The sequence below is a fragment of the Vigna unguiculata genome, chromosome 10 (assembly GCF_004118075.2).
Source record: "Vigna unguiculata cultivar IT97K-499-35 chromosome 10, ASM411807v1, whole genome shotgun sequence".
NCBI lineage: Eukaryota > Viridiplantae > Streptophyta > Magnoliopsida > Fabales > Fabaceae > Vigna > Vigna unguiculata.
In genome coordinates this window covers 38,493,625-38,515,476 of record NC_040288.1, presented here as the reverse complement: position 1 = coordinate 38,515,476, position 21,852 = coordinate 38,493,625, and the positions used below count along the sequence as shown (strand labels likewise).

The 21,852-nt window shown below is 29.3% G+C and overlaps 1 protein-coding gene and 1 pseudogene across 2 annotated transcripts; both read left to right on the top strand.

Moving 5' to 3' along the window:
* Positions 1–5,791: 5,791 nt before the first annotated feature.
* LOC114166156 lies at positions 5,792–12,939 on the top strand (annotated as a pseudogene).
* A 1,428-nt stretch (positions 12,940–14,367) lies between these two features.
* LOC114165036 (developmentally-regulated G-protein 2) lies at positions 14,368–20,000 on the top strand. Of its 2 annotated transcripts, none has more exons than XM_028049661.1 (12): positions 14,368–14,490; positions 14,567–14,652; positions 14,873–14,940; positions 16,173–16,249; positions 16,476–16,656; positions 17,567–17,623; positions 18,214–18,288; positions 18,420–18,539; positions 18,792–18,962; positions 19,041–19,154; positions 19,282–19,452; positions 19,641–20,000. In XM_028049661.1, the coding sequence occupies exons 2-12, from the start codon at positions 14,583–14,585 to the stop codon at positions 19,734–19,736; spliced, it is 1,200 nt and encodes a 399-aa protein (XP_027905462.1). In that variant the 5' UTR covers positions 14,368–14,490; positions 14,567–14,582; the 3' UTR covers positions 19,737–20,000. The 2 variants fall into 2 exon arrangements, with proteins under 2 accessions (XP_027905462.1, XP_027905461.1); XM_028049660.1 differs by having other exon boundaries at positions 14,387–14,490; positions 14,573–14,652.
* Positions 20,001–21,852: the final 1,852 nt, after the last annotated feature.

Below are 21,852 nucleotides of genomic sequence, written 5' to 3'. Positions count from 1 at the left end.
TATCAGCCACAATATATCTATCTAGAAGTCTAGACACTGGCTTAATTCCTTTTTTATTAGAAATATAGACACTGACTAATATAATTTTGTTCTTCATTGATTCATAGAAAGAAAAAAGAAATATAAAATTAATAAAATAATATTATTGTGTATCAAAAACAAATCAGTATAAAAAAATGGTTGATTTTCTATATTTACTTCAAAAATTCAAACTAGATCGTTGAATGTCACTACTCATAATTGAAAAAATGTTTTTTTAACAAATTGAAAAGTAAACGACATGATGAATTATCGACTGAGCATTTTTGAAAAAATCTCTATTTTTTTAACCACTTACAACACATTTCTACTTTCCGTGTTTGGGGAAGCTCCACCATCGACTTATTTCTTGATATTTTGACTCTAACATCAATAAATTATATTTAATTAATAAAGACATATTTATTTTCTTATTTTTATCTAATGAATAATTTTTGTTTATTACTAATAAAGACATATTTTTGTTTATTGACCTCAAATGCTTTGAGAAGAAAAAACACAAACAAATACATAAAAAGTAACTGCTAGCTTAAGACCGCTTCATCTTATTCGGTAAGCTCAATGATGAAATGTATTTAATGCACTATGTTAATATTCCTTGTCCTCATCAAAAGTGAGATAATATTGTCTAAAGAAAAACCTTTATATATACTAGTGTCGCATTTTTTAATTTTTAAAAAATTTAAAATTAATAATAAATATATAACTTTTAAAATAGTTATTAAATATAAAATTAAAAAAAATAAGATATGTAAAAAAAAAATTTAAATAATGATTTAAGATAAAAGAGAGAAATGATTAAAAGAAAAATAAGATACGTAAAAAAAATGATTAAAAGTAAATTATTTATAAAATAATTAATTTTTAAAATAACTAAAAATAAAACGGATATTATGAAATGTGAACACAAAAGAAAATTTTTTTTATTGTTATAGAATATATATATATATATATATATATATATATATATATATATATGACTTTTGTAATCACTATTTTTAAATATTTATAACACTTTAAACAAATTTGTTAGGTCGGATTAGATACTCATTCAAGTTACAAGATCTCAAAGGTATATAATAAGTAAATAAATCATATTTAATATAAGAAAATAATACTATTAAATGTGTTGATAATAATTACAAAAAGTTATTAATAAAGTAAAGTTACTAATAATTTATAGTTGGTAAAAACTCCGTTAGCAAAAATGATGTTCGATTAATTTTACTCGTAATTATCCAACAGTAATTACGGTCGACAAAAATAACGATCTGATTTCCTTTCTTTTCCTTTTTCCTTTTCTCACTCGTTTCTATTTAGTTTATTTATAAGAAATATTTTATTGAATTTGATAGAAAAATTAACATTTATTTTACTGACAACTTTATTAATTAACAATTATTTTAAAAAAATCAATTACTAAGAGATCTATAGATGAATTTGAAAAAGTTATTTTAATTATCGAAAAAATTATTATTGACAAATTTTATTACGATATGGTCAAAATATAAAACAATAATTTTGGAATAATTTTAGAGCTATTTTAGTGATAAAAATATTTATCAATAATAAAATATTTAAATTAATAATAGACTTTACTAAAATTTTATTACCACCAAATTTTTTCACTAGTAATTATAATTTTAAAATTTATTGATAAATTTTGTTTTATCGATGATTTTTGTTTTTTGTTAATTAAATCATTCAATAAATATTGTTTTATCAACTAATTTTTTTCAATAAAAAGGTATTTTCTTGAAGTTATATTTGTTTTTTCAACGAAGATCGTATTTAAAATTCGTCTAAATTTTACCGGAATTAGTGTACTTCCACTTATATGTGGCCATCTAGATATTAGGTCACTAATTTACGTTAAATTGAGAGTAAAATTATACAATCATAGGATAATAAAGGGATTTAAGTTCAATTATTGAAAATTAATTTTTTTAATATAACTTTAAATTCGTATATATATATATATATAATTATAATTATAATTATAATTATAATCATTAGCTCTTATGGGCTATATCAACATTTGTTTGACTTTTCTTGACTATTATATAATATAAGGCTTAATAGTAGTTTGGTTCTAGTTTTTGTTCGTTTTTTTTAATCTGGTCCTACTTTTGATTTTTTTTTCAATTTGATCCTAATATTGGTAAATTTTTTTTCAATTTGGTCATTTTTGCTAACACCGTTAAAATAGTTAACGGATATGAACAGTAACCGCCACGTGTCATTTTGTGTTTTTTTTTAATTTTTTTTTTAATTTTTTTTAAAATGTACACATGTCAAGCCCATATCATGACACGTGTCATTTTTGTAATTTTTGTAATTTTTTAATTTTTTTAATTTTTTTTACTTTTTTTAATTTAAAAAAAATTCACGTGTTAAGCTAATATCATGTCACGTCTCAGAGTCAGTTTTTTATATTCAATTTGGTTTCTATATTCGTTAATTGTTTTCAATTTGGTCCTATTTTTTATTTAAAATTTAATATTTTTGTTCCTCTTCAAATTGAGACAAAATTTAATTTGTATATATTAAAATGCATATTTTTATTAAATATTTTTAATTTAGAATTAGAGTTAGTTTAAAATTAAAACGAAAAAAAACAATAACACCATTAATTTCAAATTTTAAGAGGTTAAAATATTTAATTTTAAACCAACTCTAATTTTAAATTAAAAATATTTAATAAAAATATGTATTTTAATAAGAATATCAATATAACATTTATATACAAATTATATTTTGTCTCAATTTGGAGAGAAACAAAAATACTAAATTAAAAAAAAAACTAGGACCAAATTAAAAACAAATAACGAATATTATGACCAAATTGAATATAAAAATCTGATTTTGACATGTGGCATGATATTAGCTTGACACGTGAATTTTTTTAATTAAAAAAATTAAATTTAAAAAAATTTAAAAAAATAAAAAATAAAATAAAATAAAAAATCACAAAAAATGACACGTGTCATGATATGAGTTTGACACGTGTACATTTAAAAAAAATAAAAAAATTACAAAAAATTACAAAATGACACGTAGCAGTTACTGTTCACATCCGTTAACTATTTTAACGGTGTTAGCAAAAATGACCAAATTGAAAAAAATTTATCAATATTATGACTAAATTGAAAAAAAATCAAAAGTAGAACCACATTAAAAAAAAACGAACGAAAACTATGACCAAACTACTATTTAAGCCAATTATATAATTATTGAAACATATATGAAATTAGTCAGTTTTTTTACATGTTTATATTAATATCGTTACATGATTACTTAGATTCAATTATATTAGTGAAAAAAATGCGTGCGTGTTGACTTCTTCTTTATATCAGTAGAAAGTAATAAAATTATTATTATTATTATAAATATAAAATTAAATATGAATATTTTTATAATGTTATTTTTAATAATTTATATTTATTTTAATAATTGTTTTATAATTTAAAAAATATAAATTTAGAAAGATGTTAAGTTGAAAAAAAAGAATTAATTTAGAATTGGTAAATTGTTAAATAATTATTTTAATTTTTAAAAATGCATATAAGATAAATTTGAAAAATATATATGCACACTAAAATAAAGGAATTTCTTTATATATATATATATATATATATATATATATATATATATATATATATATATATACCTTTTAAAAGTAGTACAGGTTATCAGTTTTAAATAAATTTTATAATTAAAAGTAAATAAAAATTCATTTTTAACTATTTTATTAAATTTAAAACGATTGAAAATAATTTATTTAAAATAAAGGAAGAAACTTAAAAAAATCACTAAGTATTACATATATACATAATTAAATAATATATATATATATATATATATATATATATAAATATAGACATAAACTTTCAAATCTTAACATATATTTAATAAATTAATACTTGTACTATTTTTTAATATGTTAAATTATTATTATAGATGTGTACATTGTTATTAATATGTAAATTTATATTCGGTACTATTTATATAATTTAGAAAGATGTGTTATTATTATTATTATTATTATTATTATTATTAAAATTCAATTTTTATGGTTTTTTGTTTACTCAAATATTCAGGTTAACTAATTTTTTATACCATTTTGAAGACAACAAAGTAAAAATAATTTGATTCACATTATTGTTCATGCAATAAATAATATGATTTATATACCTACATTTTCTCACCATTATACTTAAAACAGATAAAAATTATTATAAACGACAAATTTATTAATCATTTAAACTCTAACGTCTTATTCATTATACTTTATATGAAAGTCACTATAAAGAGAATCCCAATTATATAATATCGGATGTAAACACAGGTATTATCGTGCGTTGCGCCTTTATTTTTTAAATATATATGATATTATATTAATAGATAATAATATTATAATGTTATTAAATTAATATATAAATTAAAATTGTATTTATTAAAAATAAAGTGAAATATATCATAACATATGAAATTTTTAACCATTAATAAATAAAGAAGAATATAAAAAGTAAAAATAACCGATTTTATAAAAAATTTGTAAAAATAACTGTCAATTTTTAAAAATTTAATAAATTATAATATTTAAAAGATAAAATTGATATTTTGAAACGTAGACAAAAAAGAGAAATTTCCTTTATATATTATTATAAATAATTAATAATACAGAAGTAAAAGTTATATAACATTATAAGTGTACTTGAGTGTGAAATAGTAAATTTATTTAATAATATATCTTTTGTATGGTAGTCTCATAAACATAAGAAATAAAGTAATGTATCTGTATTTGTTTATATATAACTATTAATTTTTGTAGCAATCATTTCTTATTTATTATTATATTTTAAATTAATTATATATTATATTTCACAATAACGGTAAACACTATATTAATGCTTATATTCACGGCTGGAGTACCTTAACAAGAATATTCCTTTTTTTTTTTTTTTACTTTTCGCCATTTATGTTATTTCTTTACTGAGTGTAATGAATGCGCATTACCATGATTTACTGAGTGTAATGAATAAGCCAAAAGAAAAATATTGATAGTCAAATAAAATGAGAACGGTTACCATAATTTAACCTTTTTTTTTTTTAAATTGCTCTTTGAACGAAAAAAGAAAGTATTGGGAACTAATAATATAATTATAATAATATAATACAAATATGGATATATTCAAATTTAAATAACAGTACAAAACACAATTTATTAGACCATTTGAATATTTAATTGACATTGCTGTGATAGTGAAAAGAAACCAAAAATACCAGAACAGTCCATATAAAAAAAATTCAAAGTTAATATGTTTTGAAAATAATTACACAGTTTTTAGTTTATATAGATATTACAAAATATAATTTAAATTTAATCATTACAATTCGTAACTTTAATCTTCATGCGTATTTCTTTAAACCTGACATTAATTAACATAAAAAAATACTAAGTTGTATATATGAGGTCCCTTATAATGACAGAAATCATATTCAAGATCTGTAAAATATGTTTTAGTCTTAGTTTCAATGGGAAGGAAATGAAATTGTTTAAGACTGAACACATAAATGAACAAAAAAAGTGGAAAACTATGGGTTGATAAACAACGAAAGAAACCATTTTTTTCGTCCAAAAACGAAATCAACTTTACCAAGATATGTTTTTTGAGAGTTGTGTAGAGACAGACGCAGAGACAGAGAGAGTCCAAAGCGAAATAAAAATCCGGATTCTACATTCCCAATTCAATTCATTTCACAAAACAATTTTGGAATCCGAAACTCAACTCACTCACTAACTCACCACAGCGTGATCGAAAAGCAAACCTAAACCCACACACATACCACCACTCTCCACTCTCTCTTTCTCTCTCAACGCACACAATTAATTGCGAAATTAAATTAAATAATATTCCAATTAAAAAAGAAAAAAACCAATCCACTGTGTTCAATTTCATCTCTCTTTTACTTATCCAAGAAGTTTCTGAGAGACGATTCCTCGAAGAGGATTCAATCCGGTGGTTTTCAACTCGTTTACTGAGTGAGGTTTTGCTGCTTCAGTTACTGAGTCATCTCTACCCTATGGTGAGTCCAATTTCTAATTTTTATCGCGTGGGTTGCTTTTAATTTAGTTTTTCACTTACCCCAATTGTGCATTTCTTTGTTTGAGAAATATTTTGTGGTGTTAGTAATTTGGGGTCTCATTTCTGTTGTGTGTGCGTTCGTGTGTGTTTAATTGGTTGTTTTATCTTCTGGGGCACGGTTTATTTTTCTAAAGTTTTGATTTTTAAAGGTTTAAGGTGTTTACTGCGGAAATTTTCAGTTTATGTTATCTGGGTTTGAGTTGATTTCTTCAAATGGTGAATTTTTCAGTAACTTGTTGTCTTTCTCTTTTTTGGTTTTGCAGTTTGTGTATTTGAGGTGCATGTGCTTGATACTTCATGGAAACTGTGGTTGGAATTGAGGATAATGATGACGGGAAGTTTGAAGACAGTGGGCTGGACAGAAGCAGTTCTGCTCTGTCTTCACCGAAGCAAATTTCTAACCCAATTGTATACAAGCTTGTTCGGGTAGATGTTTAACTTTTTATTAAATTTTTAATTTCTCATTTGGGTATGCAAGTGTTTAAGGTCTTTGTGTTTAATGCTTTGATGACAACAAATCAAGATGGAATGCGTTGCCATGGAACCTTAGTGTTTTTAGCGGACTGGAACGCTTTTAAGAGTTGTAAGACTATTTTTTAGCCTTGTAATTAACCTGTTTATTAGACTAAAAACCTAAACATTGTCCCGGAAGTGTTTTAATATATGGCCTGTCTTCGATTTATTCAAAGGTGGATTTTTTGTGGCAACCCTATATGTACACCTTTTATGAGTGATTGTTGTTCTACCTGAATCACTTTTTTATTGCCTATTATTTGCTATAGCATCTATAATACCTCGATACCTTTTTGTCTTTTCCAGAAATGGCCAGCGATCTCCACTTCAAATTAACACAATTCCTGACGGTTTCCCATCTATCTTTTGTAGCGTAGTTGTTCCATAAATTACTTTCCTTTGATCACTTCTTTTTTATGTAAAGAAATTACCTCACTTTCCATAATCTTCTGTAATGGCTGAAAAGAAAATGTAGAAAGTTGAAATGGAATGCGACTTTGTGTTAACATTTAGTTTGATTAGATCAAAGTAAAGGGCAAGTTTATTCATTAGTAAACATTTTATTATTTGGTTCTACGTTTTCTTTTGTGATTTGTACTTTTGTTCAGGCTATATTCATAATTCAACCAGTTGTCCATCTGATATAATCTTTAGGTTGAAGGTGATGGAAGGTTAGTGCCTGCAACAGATGATGAAGTAATGGAGGTGGGGATTTTCTTGAGTATGAAAACAGTGAAATGCATGTTGTTGCTGACACTGGACAGAGTTTAGAATGCATATCGATTGAAAGATCATCTTCTGGGAAGCTTCGGTTGGAGTGCTCGGAAGGTGCGTACTCGATCTTTCTTGGTTACAATTACTTCTCAACATGTTAAATGCCACGTCAAAGCAATGACATCTGTACTAGTGGTTACATCAGACTATATCATGGGATTTCTTGGCTGTTTTACTGCAGCTTTATCTCTTCTGAATGGATTTGAGTGTTATCTATTTATTTAGTTTTTAGTTGTTCTCTAGACCAAAATTTGTGTTGATGTCTTCGGGTTTTTTATTTTTATAAACAGTCTCTGTTTTTAAAATGCTTAATTTAGGGTCAATGATTTCTGGGAGTAAAGCTGTTGAAGGCTTGAGACTTTGTTTTCACTATGACATTCCTCTAAGTTTTTTTTTTTTTTTTTTTTTCCAGTAAATGCGTTCTTGTTATTCTTCCCTGAAATTATTAGCTTGTTTGTAACTTTAAAGGGTATAATGCCTATCATCTAATTTAAAATGTTGATGAACTCTTGATGTTCTCGTTAGTTATATGGTCATACTTTTTTAAAAGTTTAGGCAAATGCCATGATTGTTAACCTATTCCTTTCCCTTTCAATTTTTTTTTTCTCTTATTTCTTTCTGCTAATGCTTTGGTGTTTCACAATTAGGCTCCACAGAGGCTGATTTGGGGAAACTAAATGCAAAATTACAGGTAATTGGATCTCTTTTGTTTTTTCTCGTTCCTTTCCTCCTTCTCTCTAAGGATTTCAATCTTAGGGAAAGAAAAACTAAATTGTCAAACTGTGCTTTGATCTATATGGTTATTCTGTTTGAATACATTAAAAAGTTGGTATGTCCAACATGGTATTTTCTTCTTGTTACAGCATGCTTAATAAATATGTTTTGTGTTTTATATCTGTTGTTAATTATGAAATCAAGTGATGGCATATTAATTACTTAAATGAGCTTTAAATATTTGTTTAGTCATCATGGCAAGTTTTTTCCTGGTATAAATACATTTGCGCTTTCTTTAGAGTAGTTGTGGTGGGTCTGAGATGTATTCTCAGATATTGCAATCCTTTTATATATCTGTAGTTAAGGCATGCATATTCTGATTCTGAGGATAATATTAGTTCCTAGATTCTCCTTCACTCATGTTAATCATGCAGTAATGCGTTCTTTTTCCTGTTGTAATTGTCTTCATTATTAACTGATAACATTTCTTCCTCTATCAAAAAAGTAAAGAAACTCACAAATTTACCTTGTATGTGTAATGCAGTAAGATGTAGCTTAAATAATGTGTCTCTACATATGCTAACAACTGACTTAGGTCTTTCCAATTAAGAATTATTGCATTGAATAATTGATGACAGTTTAGATTGGTAGAACTATGGCAAACATTTATGCTTGGATATGTTTATGTACATTGCAAGTTTGCAACATTTTCGTCTTGGACTGAAGAAGAAAGTTACAATAGGTTTCGTGGGGCATTAGTTTTTTTTCCTAATCATGACGAAATGCTCTTGTTTGGATTTAACTTTCCACGTGAGTTTCTTAGCTTTGATTTTTTTTATCCTTTACAATATTGTATGTGGTTTTCATCTAGGAAGTGATTAATTGCCCCATATTTTCTTAATAGTGTATGGTCCCCCTTCCCTGGATCATTGCTGCACGTTGTGGCATTTTCAATATTTTGTTTCCAAGGGGTCCTTCTTGACCTCTAAAATTTCTTGTAGTACATTGAGCAGATTTTGCAAAAGGTCAAAGAAGAGGAGAAACAACGCATATCATGTGGATCACCTGTTCATTCTCATGTAAATGTAGACAGCCAGTGTTCAGCTGATAAATGTCTTGTCATGGATGGGAAGGTTCAATCTGAAATTCCCTACCAGGAAATTCCTTCTATAGCATCGAGTTTAAATTATACTCATAGCAATCAATCTGGGAGTATGGATCAGTGTTCTAGACCTTCAGAAGGAGTAATAGAAAGTGGGTCATCTGCTTCTGCTGTCCATTCCAATTTGAAGCCTGACCTTTCAATGTCAGATGGAGAAATATGCTTGGACAAGCTATCAATCAGAGAACTTCATGAACTGTTTAAGGTAACTTTTGGTCGAGAAACTACTGTGAAAGATAAACAGTGGCTGAAAAGGAGGATTGCCATGAGTTTAACCAACTCATGTGATGTTTCAGCAACAACTTTCGTTATTAAAGATAACAAAATAGTCAAAAAATTTGTTGAAGAAAGTTCTGGAAATATGAATGTTGCGTCCTTAATTTCTTCTGAAAATATGACTGAAGAAGAGGATATCAACTTTAAGGATTTGTCTGCTGTAAATGCTTGTGGAATTGATGATAACCAAGTTGTTTCTGAAATAAGATTGAGAAATCAAAATACAGAATATGGATTGGATGATATGACTAATCAGACAGAACAAAGAGCTGCAAAAAGAGTTCGGAGACCTACAAAGAGATATATTGAAGAGCTCTCTGAAAACGAATCTAGAGAGCACAATCCTAGGTTGCCAATTTCTTATAAAACCATGGAACTTGGACATGTTTCTTCAACATCACATGTCAGGCCTGCTAGAAATACTTTTTCAGAGGTGAGAACATGTGGCATGAGGTTCGACTCTCTCGGAGGATCTGATGTCGAAATTCCTTGTGTGTCTTGGATTCGGAGAAGTCGTCCAAGGAAAGATATGGCATCTCTTATGGTATGTGATACTGTTTCCTGCTTGTATATTAAGCTTACCCCTCTCAGTAAATCATGATTCTATCTTGTTCCCGTTTTCTACTTTTATGAAAACTGGTAAAAATAAGTGCTTTTTACTCAAGTGAAAAACGACTAAAAGTTGGGGTTTGTATTGTAGCTTATTGGAGGAACTTCTGCTTTGAAGAAGTTCAAAAAAGTTAGGCCATTACACTGGATCTAGACACCTCGTTAATCAAAATAGGAAACAAATTATGTAATTGCGAAACCTTTTCTATGAGAGATCATTGAAGATGTTCTAAATTATTCTATGAGATTCAACTATATTATTGAAATATTTTAACACAAACTTTCCTGTTCTACTTAAGTTAAAGAAAGTAATTCAGCAAGTTAGATGTATCTTTTTGTTTGAGTTGGATCATAATGCATAATTTTTTTGCCTTTTCTTCCTTTTTTTTTCATGTCGAAGAAAAAAGGCTTCTTATCAGGCCTTTTGATGTGTGTGATAGCATGCCTAGGAAATGTCTCTTTGCTACATGATTTTCCAATGTTGCCTTTCTACTCCTGCTGCATTTTTCCAGTGCAAGTTTGTCAACAGTTCTGGAAATTATCTTGTTATGGTTGTTTTGGGAAGTGCTTTAATTTTCTGACAATCAGAAAACAATTACGCTCTTTTTTTTTTCAGAAATTCCATCCAGCTGCCACGAGTGAGACTGCAAAATTGAGTAATAAGCTCATTGAGCACAGTTCTGATGCTCTTGGTGAGATTCCAGATAAAGTTTTCAAGCCTAGGATGCCTGCTAAGTTTCATCAACCAGTAAGAGCAACTTAGCCTCCACTATTTGTTGAAAGTATAATTTACTTTTATTTGTTGGAACACAAAAAATTCATTACGACAAGAATGATGAATTTTATAGGAAGGAGATGAAGTAGAATTATAACACCATAAAAGGGTCAGTAATTAGCTAACTCATAGGAGTTGATAAATTAGCACCTGGAGAAATTGCTTATGTGTTGATTTTGTCAACTTCTAATTTTATATTTTTAAAATGTTTATGGATTCTCATATTTGTTGCTTATTTTGCTTATGTATATTTCATTTCTTGAATGCTTGAACCCAAGATGGTGGCAATTATGATTACTATAAAATGTCTCCATTTTTCTTCCTGTTTTCATTTTTGGTCAGTCTAGTGCTTCCTTGATGTGGGATTGTTACATGACATGCAATTGAAGCATTTGTTTAATCAACTGTTCAAGTTTTCACAAGGCTGACCTTGAAAAAGAGATGACTGACTTCTTTTGTATGACATTGTTTCGGTATTTTATTCTCTGCATAACATCTTTATGCTCTGTTGTGTGGGGTGGATTTGATAGTCTTCTTCTGAACCTGAGCAAGAGAAGCAGAGTCCAGTAATAGGCACAATTGAACCACGGCAGGAATTGAGGCCAAAAAGGGCAGATCCACCTGGCCATACTTCAGATGACAACATAGTTACTGTTCCAACTGCAAAAGGAGGAATGAGGAGGAAGCATCATAGGGCATGGACTCTTGTTGAGGTCATAAAGTTGGTTGAAGGTGTGTCAAGGTGTGGAGCAGGGAGGTGGTCTGAAATCAAACGCCTCTCCTTTGCATCATACTCATATCGGACATCTGTTGATCTTAAGGTAATCCTTTTAAAGTCCAGTTGTAAGCCATCTCATGTGCACTTCTGATCATGATGTTAAAGTTGGTAAAGTAAATGCAAGGCTATTTTTTGTATTTGTGCATTCACACATTGAACACATTTTATTTACCTTGTAGGACAAGTGGAGGAATTTGCTGAAAGCTAGCTTTGCAATGACACCTGCACCTGCTGATGAGGGGGTAAGACTTTATGACAGTAATTTTAATTTGATCTTGTGGAGGTGGGTTAACTATGGTTTCTTCTTCAACCTCATATCTTATGCCTATGCATGTGTAGAACTCTATCAGACTAGATTATCTATTGGGTTTTTTGGTGCTGTCCTTTGCTCAGCATTAAAAATACACTGATCTGGTATATTAAAATTCTTTTTAGTATATTTTAAAACATCAAAATAAGTGTTCATCAGTGTATTTTAAAAATATAACAGAGGAACACAGAAAGAAACAACTTAGAATCCAAATTCCTCCTCTATTAGCATGCATGCTTGACAGTTGTGATGCCATCATGCCATTAATGTTTGTGTAATGCTGTTCAGCTGCATGCTTTTGGAGGCTGCAAATTCATGAGTCTTCAATTCCCACTTCAGCTGAAGTGGGAATTATTACAGTTGAAAAATAGAAAGTTTTAAGTTATAGTTCAGCTACTATTATTATGAAGACTTATATTTTGATGTTATAGATAAATTCGCGGAAGCATGGTACGGCTCCAATTCCTGAGAAAATTTTACTACGTGTAAGAGAGCTTGCTGAGATGAATTCTCAGGTTCCTCCAAACATCAGCTCAAACAAGGTAGCAGCTGGTGCAGGGAGTGTGCATGAAGATAGATCAGGCTACTTGTAAATAAATACCAAACTTCTTATCAGGAAGCAATTTTTCTTTTTCTTTTTTTAACTCATTTCTGCACTTTGTTAGACCAATCCTTTCTTGGAAGGTTAGAGAGAGTAGATGCAATCTTGTAGACAGTTGAGAGGAGATTGATTAGATGTTTTATGCCTTCAAACGTTGAATAGAATGATGTCAGTTTTTTGTTCTCGATGTTTTCATGGTTGTAAATTTTGGTCTTAGTTATATACCTTAATTTTAGTTAGAATCTGTTCTAATGCTGCTAATGAATCTCGAAAGCTGACATACAATATGGAAAAAATTGTTGTCCTTTGTTTTATAAGAATTTATAAACTGTGAAATTTATAAGACAGATTTTTATAATAATTAATTAGAATATATTCTCAACATCTAGTCATAGATTGTCTTCTCCGATAAGATTGTAGATTGTTATAAATATTATTTAAAGTCCATTTATGTTTTTTATAAAATTACTTGATATTTTAGCATATATTGCCAGAACATTATATTTATGCTTAATTATTTTTTGTCCTATTCATTTTGTTTAATTGCGGTTGCATTATTAATAAATGGTTCAGTTTTAGATTACATTTTTAAAGTTGATACAATTTATTCTTTGTTTAAATTGACTTGAAATTGTAATGTAAATAAATGGCAACAATTTTAAATTGTTACTAAAAAGTCGTTATTAATTAACATCACTAAGTTTTTTTGTTTTTTGATGATATTCTCATTGACTGTGACTAAAAGTATGAAAGTCCATTCAAACAATAGCACCAAATCCACATATTTTATAGAAATAGCTTATGAAGTTGAAAGATTATCAAAACTTAAGTACAACTATCAAAAACACCTCTTTATATATATATATATATATATATATATATATATATATATATATATATATATATATATATATATATATATATATATAAAAGGTTATATTTGATCATTTTTAATAGCTTTAATCAATATTTTTATTTATTTTAAATTTCAAATTAATTAGTTTAGCATGATTTGCTCTCCAAAAAAATATATTATAAAATATATATTTGTTTTATTTTATCTAATCAATACAAAGTAAAAAAAATAAAATTATCGGATAAGTACTTTGATACAATTTTTATTTTAACTCAATATTATATATTCTTCCTTTTTCTAAATTATAAAAGCAACATCACAAAAAATTTAAAAAACGAAAAGTCAGGAGAATTAAATATATATTATTAAGATTATACTTGAAACAAAATACACAACAATTTTCTACTTTCTTCTTTGTCATAAGATAAGATTCTGAGTCCCATAAATATAAAAATTCCTATTTTATTTTATAATTATGTAAAAATAATTTTTGAATTATGTAATATAAAAGTCATTAATTTATAAAAAAATTCAAAATCATGTTATTTTAACTTTTGTATCATGTAATTTAAAACTCCACTTCCAAATTATATAGTCTCTGATATCTTAAGTTTATTCATAATACCCCACATATACACATGTCACACAAGGTGCGATAGTAAGGAGTGAGAGCGGTAAGGGGCAATTTGATCTTTTAACCTCATGGGAGGTGCACATAAAATAATTCGGTTGCAGAAAGAAATGGCCAATGGTTCATAACTAATTGTTTCTGTAAAATATTTAAGTTCTTTGGTCCGAGAAGAGTTCTGAAACAAAAAGATTGGCCCAATCAGAAGGTGTTAAAACTGGGCCTGAAATAATTATTCAATCTTCTCTTCTCAGACCTACTCTTCTCTCTCTGGGGGTTTTCGACATCTTGTGACTGTGTTTTCCGGTGAATTAAGATCGTACCTTGCTTCCTCTCTCTCTCGATTCTTCTGCTCTATCTTTGCTGATTACTCTTTTGTTAGTTACAGGAAAATAAAAATGGGTATTATTGAGAAGATCAAAGAAATTGAAGCCGAAATGGCTCGGACCCAGAAAAACAAAGCCACAGGTGCTCATTTAGTACCCTCTGATTTCATTCGATTAGTGGAATTCCCGAAGAGAGTGTTTTTTTTTTTTTTTTTTTTTTTTTTTTTTTTCTGGGTGTTTTGTTTTTTCTCTTACCTTTTTAAATAATTCTTTGGCATTGTGGTCTAATTTTGGGTTACGTTGTCTTCGTGTGTTTAATATTTCCGTGATTATGAATGTACTTTGATTTTTGTATCGTGCAGAGTATCATCTTGGGCAGCTCAAGGCGAAGATAGCAAAACTAAGGACACAATTATTGGAGCCTCCGAAAGTAAGTTTTTATAGTTACTGTTATTGTGGCGCTGCACCTCATATGGTTCACAACCCAAGACAATATGATATTGATTTGATACATTTTAGCATTAGATATTAGGTATTTAACTTATTTTTGGCTTGTGAGGTCTATTATATTTGTAGATTAGAAAAGGAGGGAAAGTTCGTAGTCCAATTTTATATCATGAGTCATGACTGTATTTCAGCCTTTGCTAGATTAATGCACATAGCCTATACTTTTATTATTTTAGTTTTACTGTTTGAGCTGCTGAAGTTTATGCTGCTTTCATCACTTCATTAGCATACATGCTTAGAATAGAGAACAGTAACAAATGCCTAGCGAGAGGCCATTGGTGGCTTTCCTTTCTGGTCTTGTTTGCACCATTCTTGCATTTTCTTAACAAGCAATGAATTTTTCTGGATTCCAGAATTCTTCCTATCTATTCATTTTGAAGTCATCAGTAGGAAGAACAAGACTAAGATTTTATAGTAATGTTCTGTTTTTGTGTGAAAATAGTATTTATGGATGGAGAGGTGATACTGGATTCTTTTATCTGAAACTTCCCCATGACGTTTGAGTGGTACAAGTTTTTTATTTACTTCTATCTGCGTGGTAGCTTAGCACATCAATTCTTAGTTGAATTTTTCTTATCAATGTACTAAGCAATTCGTCCTTTTAAATTTTTTGGTTCAGTTTGTTTGCTTATGTTTTTCCTTTTTCTTTCTTTAGGAGATCTTGTTTTGTAATCCTCTTTAGGTTTGTCAGTATATATTTTTTCCTTGGTACTTCTAGTAGGCGGAAAAATGAAAATAAATGAAATAGACTTCTCTATAAGTTAAAATTTGCCCATGTATAAGTTAATAATCAGACTTTTGAAGAAGCTAATATGATAGAGTTTCTACTGATTAAGTTTTGCACAAGTTAGTTTTAGCCCTTGAAGATATGTATTTTCATTTTTCCTTTTTAGTTTCTTCTCCTAGAAGTGTTTATGAAAAAGTTTACTTAAACGTACCCTTCCTTCCAATGTTAACCAACTGTGATCTATGATAACTACTGTACTTGGAACCTGGTTAGTGAATCGTTTACTTGGGATCTGGTTAGTGAATCTCTTATTTATGTATTTCGAAATACCTAGGTGTATGGTTGTTTTGTCTGCCACAGCTTGTTATTCGTTGGTAAATATTTTTTTAAGTTGTGGTATACTATCTTATTATCAAATTCTGTGATAGGGTTCTAGTGGAGGCGGAGAAGGATTTGAAGTTACAAAATTTGGCCATGGACGTGTTGCGCTGATTGGATTTCCAAGGTTTTCCTTCTAAAGTAACCCTATGCCTTTAGTTTTACTAATTGATGTATTTTATTTTATTTACTACCATTATCTAGTTGGTTACAGTTGTATTGGGCTGCATTTCCTTGAATGATTGTAATTTGGATGGGTGTATATGTGGTTTAGGCATCTGGTTACACTTGATTTGGGTTAGTTAAACTGCTTAGTGCTAACCCTTTCCATTTTTTGCCTTTCCATACTCCAGTGTGGGGAAGTCTACTCTTTTGACAATGTTAACGGGCACACACTCTGAAGCTGCATCTTATGAGTTCACAACTCTGACCTGTATTCCTGGGATTATACACTATAATGATACTAAAATTCAGTTACTTGATCTTCCTGGAATTATTGAAGGTGCTTCTGAAGGCAAGGGACGAGGGAGACAGGTAAAACTAGTATTTCTGTTTTCTATGATTCCAGGGATTGGGTAGTGTTTTATTCTTTTCTTTTTTCCTTTCATTGGTAATCAACATGCTTGTAGTGTTGCCGTTAGATTTCCCAATGCAGCAAACAGAGGTATATAATGTCTATTTAGCAGAATGTGATGTGTTGGAGAGTTGTCTTAATTGCTATTACCCCTGAGTATACTTTTTTGCAGCCTATTAGAATTGGTTACCAGTGTATAGGGAAGGATTACCTACAAAGGGTCTGTCAAGAAAGGTTTAATGAAGCATAGGAAATTGCAACATCAAAAACGTTAGCTCTAGGGGGTTGAGATCCCACATTTAGAGATATGGCTATTATAGTGTTTATAAGGCTTGGGTTATCCTGACCTTACAAGCCAATTGTGTGGTTGAATTACACACATAGTCCTTAATCTAAAGATGATATCAAAGCTTGTGTTTAGATCTACTATCACACTTTAGGTCTATAGCCTTTGGTGTGTGTTGGAAAGTTGCCTTGATTGCAGTCACCCCTAACCTTCCTTAATTGTGGCCCATTGGCTGTCAGTGTCTCGAAAATGCTACCTGTGGTGGAGGGTTGATCAAAAGGCTGGGTGAAGCATTTTATGGTACCAGCTTCTGAGATGGTGACTCTGGTGGCTATATAGTACATGAATAACAAGTTCCTCCATATAACATATTTCTTATTTTTTATATCTCTCATATTTCCAAAAATTCTGAAAATCCCAACATACATTAACCAGAGATATGACTCGGGCAGTTCTCATATCACAGTGTTTTTTATTGAATTGAGTTACACTTCAAATTTATATAACGACACTACATTCTTTTCACGTATTGTTTGGTTTGTTATTAACATTGTAGGATTTTTGTTTTCTGAATGTGCTCTTAGGTTATTGCGGTTGCTAAATCTTCAGACATAGTGTTGATGGTTCTTGATGCTTCCAAAGTAAGTGTCGTTTTACATTTTCTAATGCAGTTTTTCTCTCTTATGTCGTTAGTATTTCTAGTTGATAAAATGATATGTTGGTCAATTTAGTAAATTATTATTTCAGCTGTAGATAAAAAGTAGCTAGGCATGTGTTGGCTCAAACATTACCATTTAAAATACCCAACAGGTTCTCCTGGAACTAAACTAGTTGTTTTTTTCATTATACAATTTTTCTCACTGGCACTGCCACTGCCACTTTTAATTTTTCTTTGTACATATATATATTCATTAGCACATCTCTGCCATCTTATTACATCAGATAGTAATGCATAGTGTTTCCTACCCTGTGTTCCACGAAGTGAATAATAAATGTTAGTTCTACATATTTTCAACTTTTTTCTTTTCTTTTCATTCCTTTAAAAGGCCTCCTACCATGCAAAGGGTACCGCTGCATACCACAATGCTCGTGTGTCTGCTCACTATGAATTAATGTTGCATGCAAAATTGATTCAGTCACGTTTAGATAGATTAATTATATTTAAATTTGAAATTCAAAACTTTCAATTTTCAAGCCATGACCTTTAATTTTTATGTTTCCAATGTGTCAGAGTGAGGGTCATAGGCAAATATTGACCAGAGAGCTGGAAGCGGTGGGCTTGAGATTAAACAAGAGACCCCCTCAGGTAAGATTGTGTGCCAATATGTTGGGATGTGTCATGAAGCATGTATTGTATGCAGCATATAGGACCATGTTGAATTTTTATGTTTTTGTCGTCATTCTCTCATTAATTTGGAGCTTTATGTTTCTTGGCAGATATATTTTAAAAAGAAAAAGACGGGAGGAATTTCATTCAACAGCACTTTGCCTTTGACTCATGTGGATGAGAAGCTGTGTTATCAGATCCTGCATGAGTACAAGATTCACAATGCAGAGGTATACCTCAAGCTTTAAAGTAATAGCAGTTTCAATTCCTTCTGCGGACCTGTAATCATGGAACAATATGATCTTGCAGTTGTAATTATCAGATTGTGTAGGCTAGTCTTGATTAACCACCATGTTGATAATTTTGTAATTTCCATTACTATTTTTTTTTTGGTGAATTACCACATTTACTATAATGTCATTGAGCTTGAATTTCTATTACCAAAGTATGTCAAGGGAGTTAACTGACAATTTGACTTTCAGGTCCTTTTCCGTGAGGATGCTACAGTGGACGATCTCATAGATGTCATTGAAGGAAACCGAAAATACATGAAGTGTGTATATGTATACAACAAGATAGACGTCATTGGTATTGATGATGTGGACAGATTAGCTCGACAACCTAATTCTGTTGTCATTAGCTGCAATTTGAAGGTGGGTAAACATTTAGCAATTCTGTTTTTATTTTCTTCTTCACCCTTTTAGTGTTTCTAACACAAATTTTTTTCTCAGCTGAACTTAGACAGACTACTTGCAAGGATGTGGGATGAAATGGGTCTGGTTAGAGTTTACACAAAACCACAAGGCCAGCAACCAGATTTCTCTGATCCCGTGGTTCTTTCCGCTGTATGTTGCATTATCTTTATCTGTCCCTTATTCTGTTTAAACTAGCTTGAAAACATTTGGCTCCAATGTTTTCTAATCCCACAATCTATAATAGAGATGTCACTTTCTCTGGCAAAATATGTTTCAGGATAGAGGAGGCTGCACTGTAGAAGATTTCTGCAACCATATTCACAGAAGTTTGGTGAAGGATGTCAAGTATGTTCTGGTCTGGGGCACTAGTGCAAGGCACTACCCACAACATTGTGGTCTTAGTCATAATCTTCGTGACGAAGATGTGGTTCAAATTGTTAAGAAAAAGGTCAGAAAAGCCGCCCTTCATCCTGTTTTCTGCTGTCTGACTGATGCATCAGCATTGTTCAAATTCTGTTATTGCTACTCCCATATATCTGCGATGTTCAGAGATTGAATGTGACATAATATATATGTATATGTATGTATGTCTGTTTGTGTATGCATATAATATATATGTATCTATATATTGTTCAGGAAAAGGAAGAGGGAGGAAGGGGAAGATTTAAATCACATTCCAATGCACCTGCTCGGATATCTGACAGAGAGAAGAAGGCACCACTGAAGACATAATGTGTCATAGGAGACTACCTGTGATTTCATTGATTTGCCTGGTGGATTGGAAAAATGACCAGAGTTTATGATACATCCAAAGCAAAGGTTCTTATAATGATAGCTCTTGCAACATAGGATTGAATGCTCCTATGTTTTTTGCCACCCAAGTGTTGTAACACCACCCCCACCCCCTGAAATAATAGTTTTTTATCAATTATGAAGTGTGCATCTTTGACTTGAAGAGAAGCAGAAGTAAAGGAAACGGGCACTGCATCTTAAAAATTTTGCATTATTTTAACTATGGATAATACTTAGATGTAGGGCTGTAGGTACTAATGGTGTTATTTTCTGATCAGATCTGAAGTTTCATCTTAATAATACGTGATAATATTGAAGATAAAATTAAATATAAAATATTTTGATGAAACTTTAGATGAAAGAATTTGACTCTTTCGAATTTCAACTTGTATACATTAATTTACTACTAGGTACAAAAAATTAATTATGATTTTAAGGCTGGAAGTCCATTACCAAAAAAGTTAGTCACCCAAATGTAGCAAGTAAAATTTCATCAGATCTTAGATAATAATCCTTTAGATATTCACCAGATATGCCGTTCCTTAATTTTATTTTTAAAGGACATGATAATTCATTATTAAGAATTTTAGGTCCATTTATAAAGAGACTTGTAAAATGGACTTTCTAGCTTAGTTATCCAATATCTCACAAATACTTCTGTGACATATTTTAGCAAAGGCAAAAAAAATAGTTTTTCTTAATCTTAAGACTTATAAAGATAAGAAATCTAATATGTATTCTTTGACTGGTTTTTTAGATTGTTGTACAATAAATAATAAATAATTTAATCTACCAATTAATAATAGAAAAGAATAATCTCTTTAGAAAAAAAAAATTAACACTTTGGAAAACTCTGAACAATAAAATTACAGATAAGTGTCATCGTTTATAGGAAAAAAATAATCATTTTAGAAAACTTTGATCAATAAAATAATAAAAATATATAATCCTTTTAGGAAAAAGAATACTAGTAAAATATTTAGTAGTAGGAACAACCTAACCTTTTAAAGATATAGGTGGTGAAAAATAAGTTGTTAACAAAAAATATATAAAAAAGTTGCATCAATAACTAAATTATTTGAATAATGTTTTAGACCTTATGTCCAAAAAAGTTAATTAAAATAGAAAAAAATTGTATAGACATATTGGGCTTTTAAAAATTAAATATGGTATAATATCCCCTTAAAACCTATGCAAACTAAACTATTTTTCCTAAAATAGCTGTAAGCCATAAGATTTAGGAGTGATGTTGAATTAGAGGAAAAACCTCAAAATTAAAAAGCTTCAAAAAGCTTCATTAAAAGCCAATCTTAATTAGAGGAAAAAGCTAATAACAAAGAAAAAATAAAACTAAAAGCAATATTAGAGTTTCAGTACCGCAAGAAACTGTTCAAAACAAGTTGCAAGGAATCTAACAATAATGTCAAATATTAAAGTTTTAATACAGCAAAAAATCTACTCCAAATTTAGTGGTCAAAGAAGATTTTCACCACTCCTTTTCTTTAAATCTTTGAATAATTCAATGTTATATAGATCTAAGCTACCTAATTGAAAGAGACTTTTCATATCCAGTTATGGTGTGAGTTGTTTGTGTTGATTATTTTGAATTTTAAAATCTTATTTGAAGTATCCAAATTATTAAAAAAATATTCAGGAATTATTCTCTTATATCACAAAGTTCTTTAAGTTTTTTTTTTCAAGTTATCTACAAATTTTTATTTTACTCAAGTTTAATTTTCTCTCACAATTTCATCTAAATATGATTATGTACACGACTTATTGCTCAGATATATAGATATATAAATTAGAACAATCACAAAGAAAATATATTACAAAATTTTTTGTTGGGAGAAATTTTATTTGTGTATACTACATGGATCATTAGCTTCATCAAGAACATTAAGCTTGTTTTTAAAATTATTGGGAAAATTAATTTTTATATTTTAGGGAAAAATAATTGTTTCAAATGAAGCAAGTTCATAAATGTCCTCCAATACAGATTCATGGAGGCAACAATCAGCACAAAACTCTGGAGTTGTTGGTAGTCTGAAAATAG

Bases quoted from the DNA above. Each gene is read 5' to 3' on its own strand.
- LOC114165036 (XM_028049661.1), top strand. From the start codon at position 14,583: ATGGGTATTATTGAGAAGATCAAAGAAATTGAAGCCGAAATGGCTCGG. The intron at 18,289-18,419 runs GTAAGATTGTGT...GTTTCTTGGCAG, and splicing joins TAAACAAGAGACCCCCTCAG to ATATATTTTAAAAAGAAAAA. The intron at 18,540-18,791 runs GTATACCTCAAG...TTTGACTTTCAG, and splicing joins ACAAGATTCACAATGCAGAG to GTCCTTTTCCGTGAGGATGC.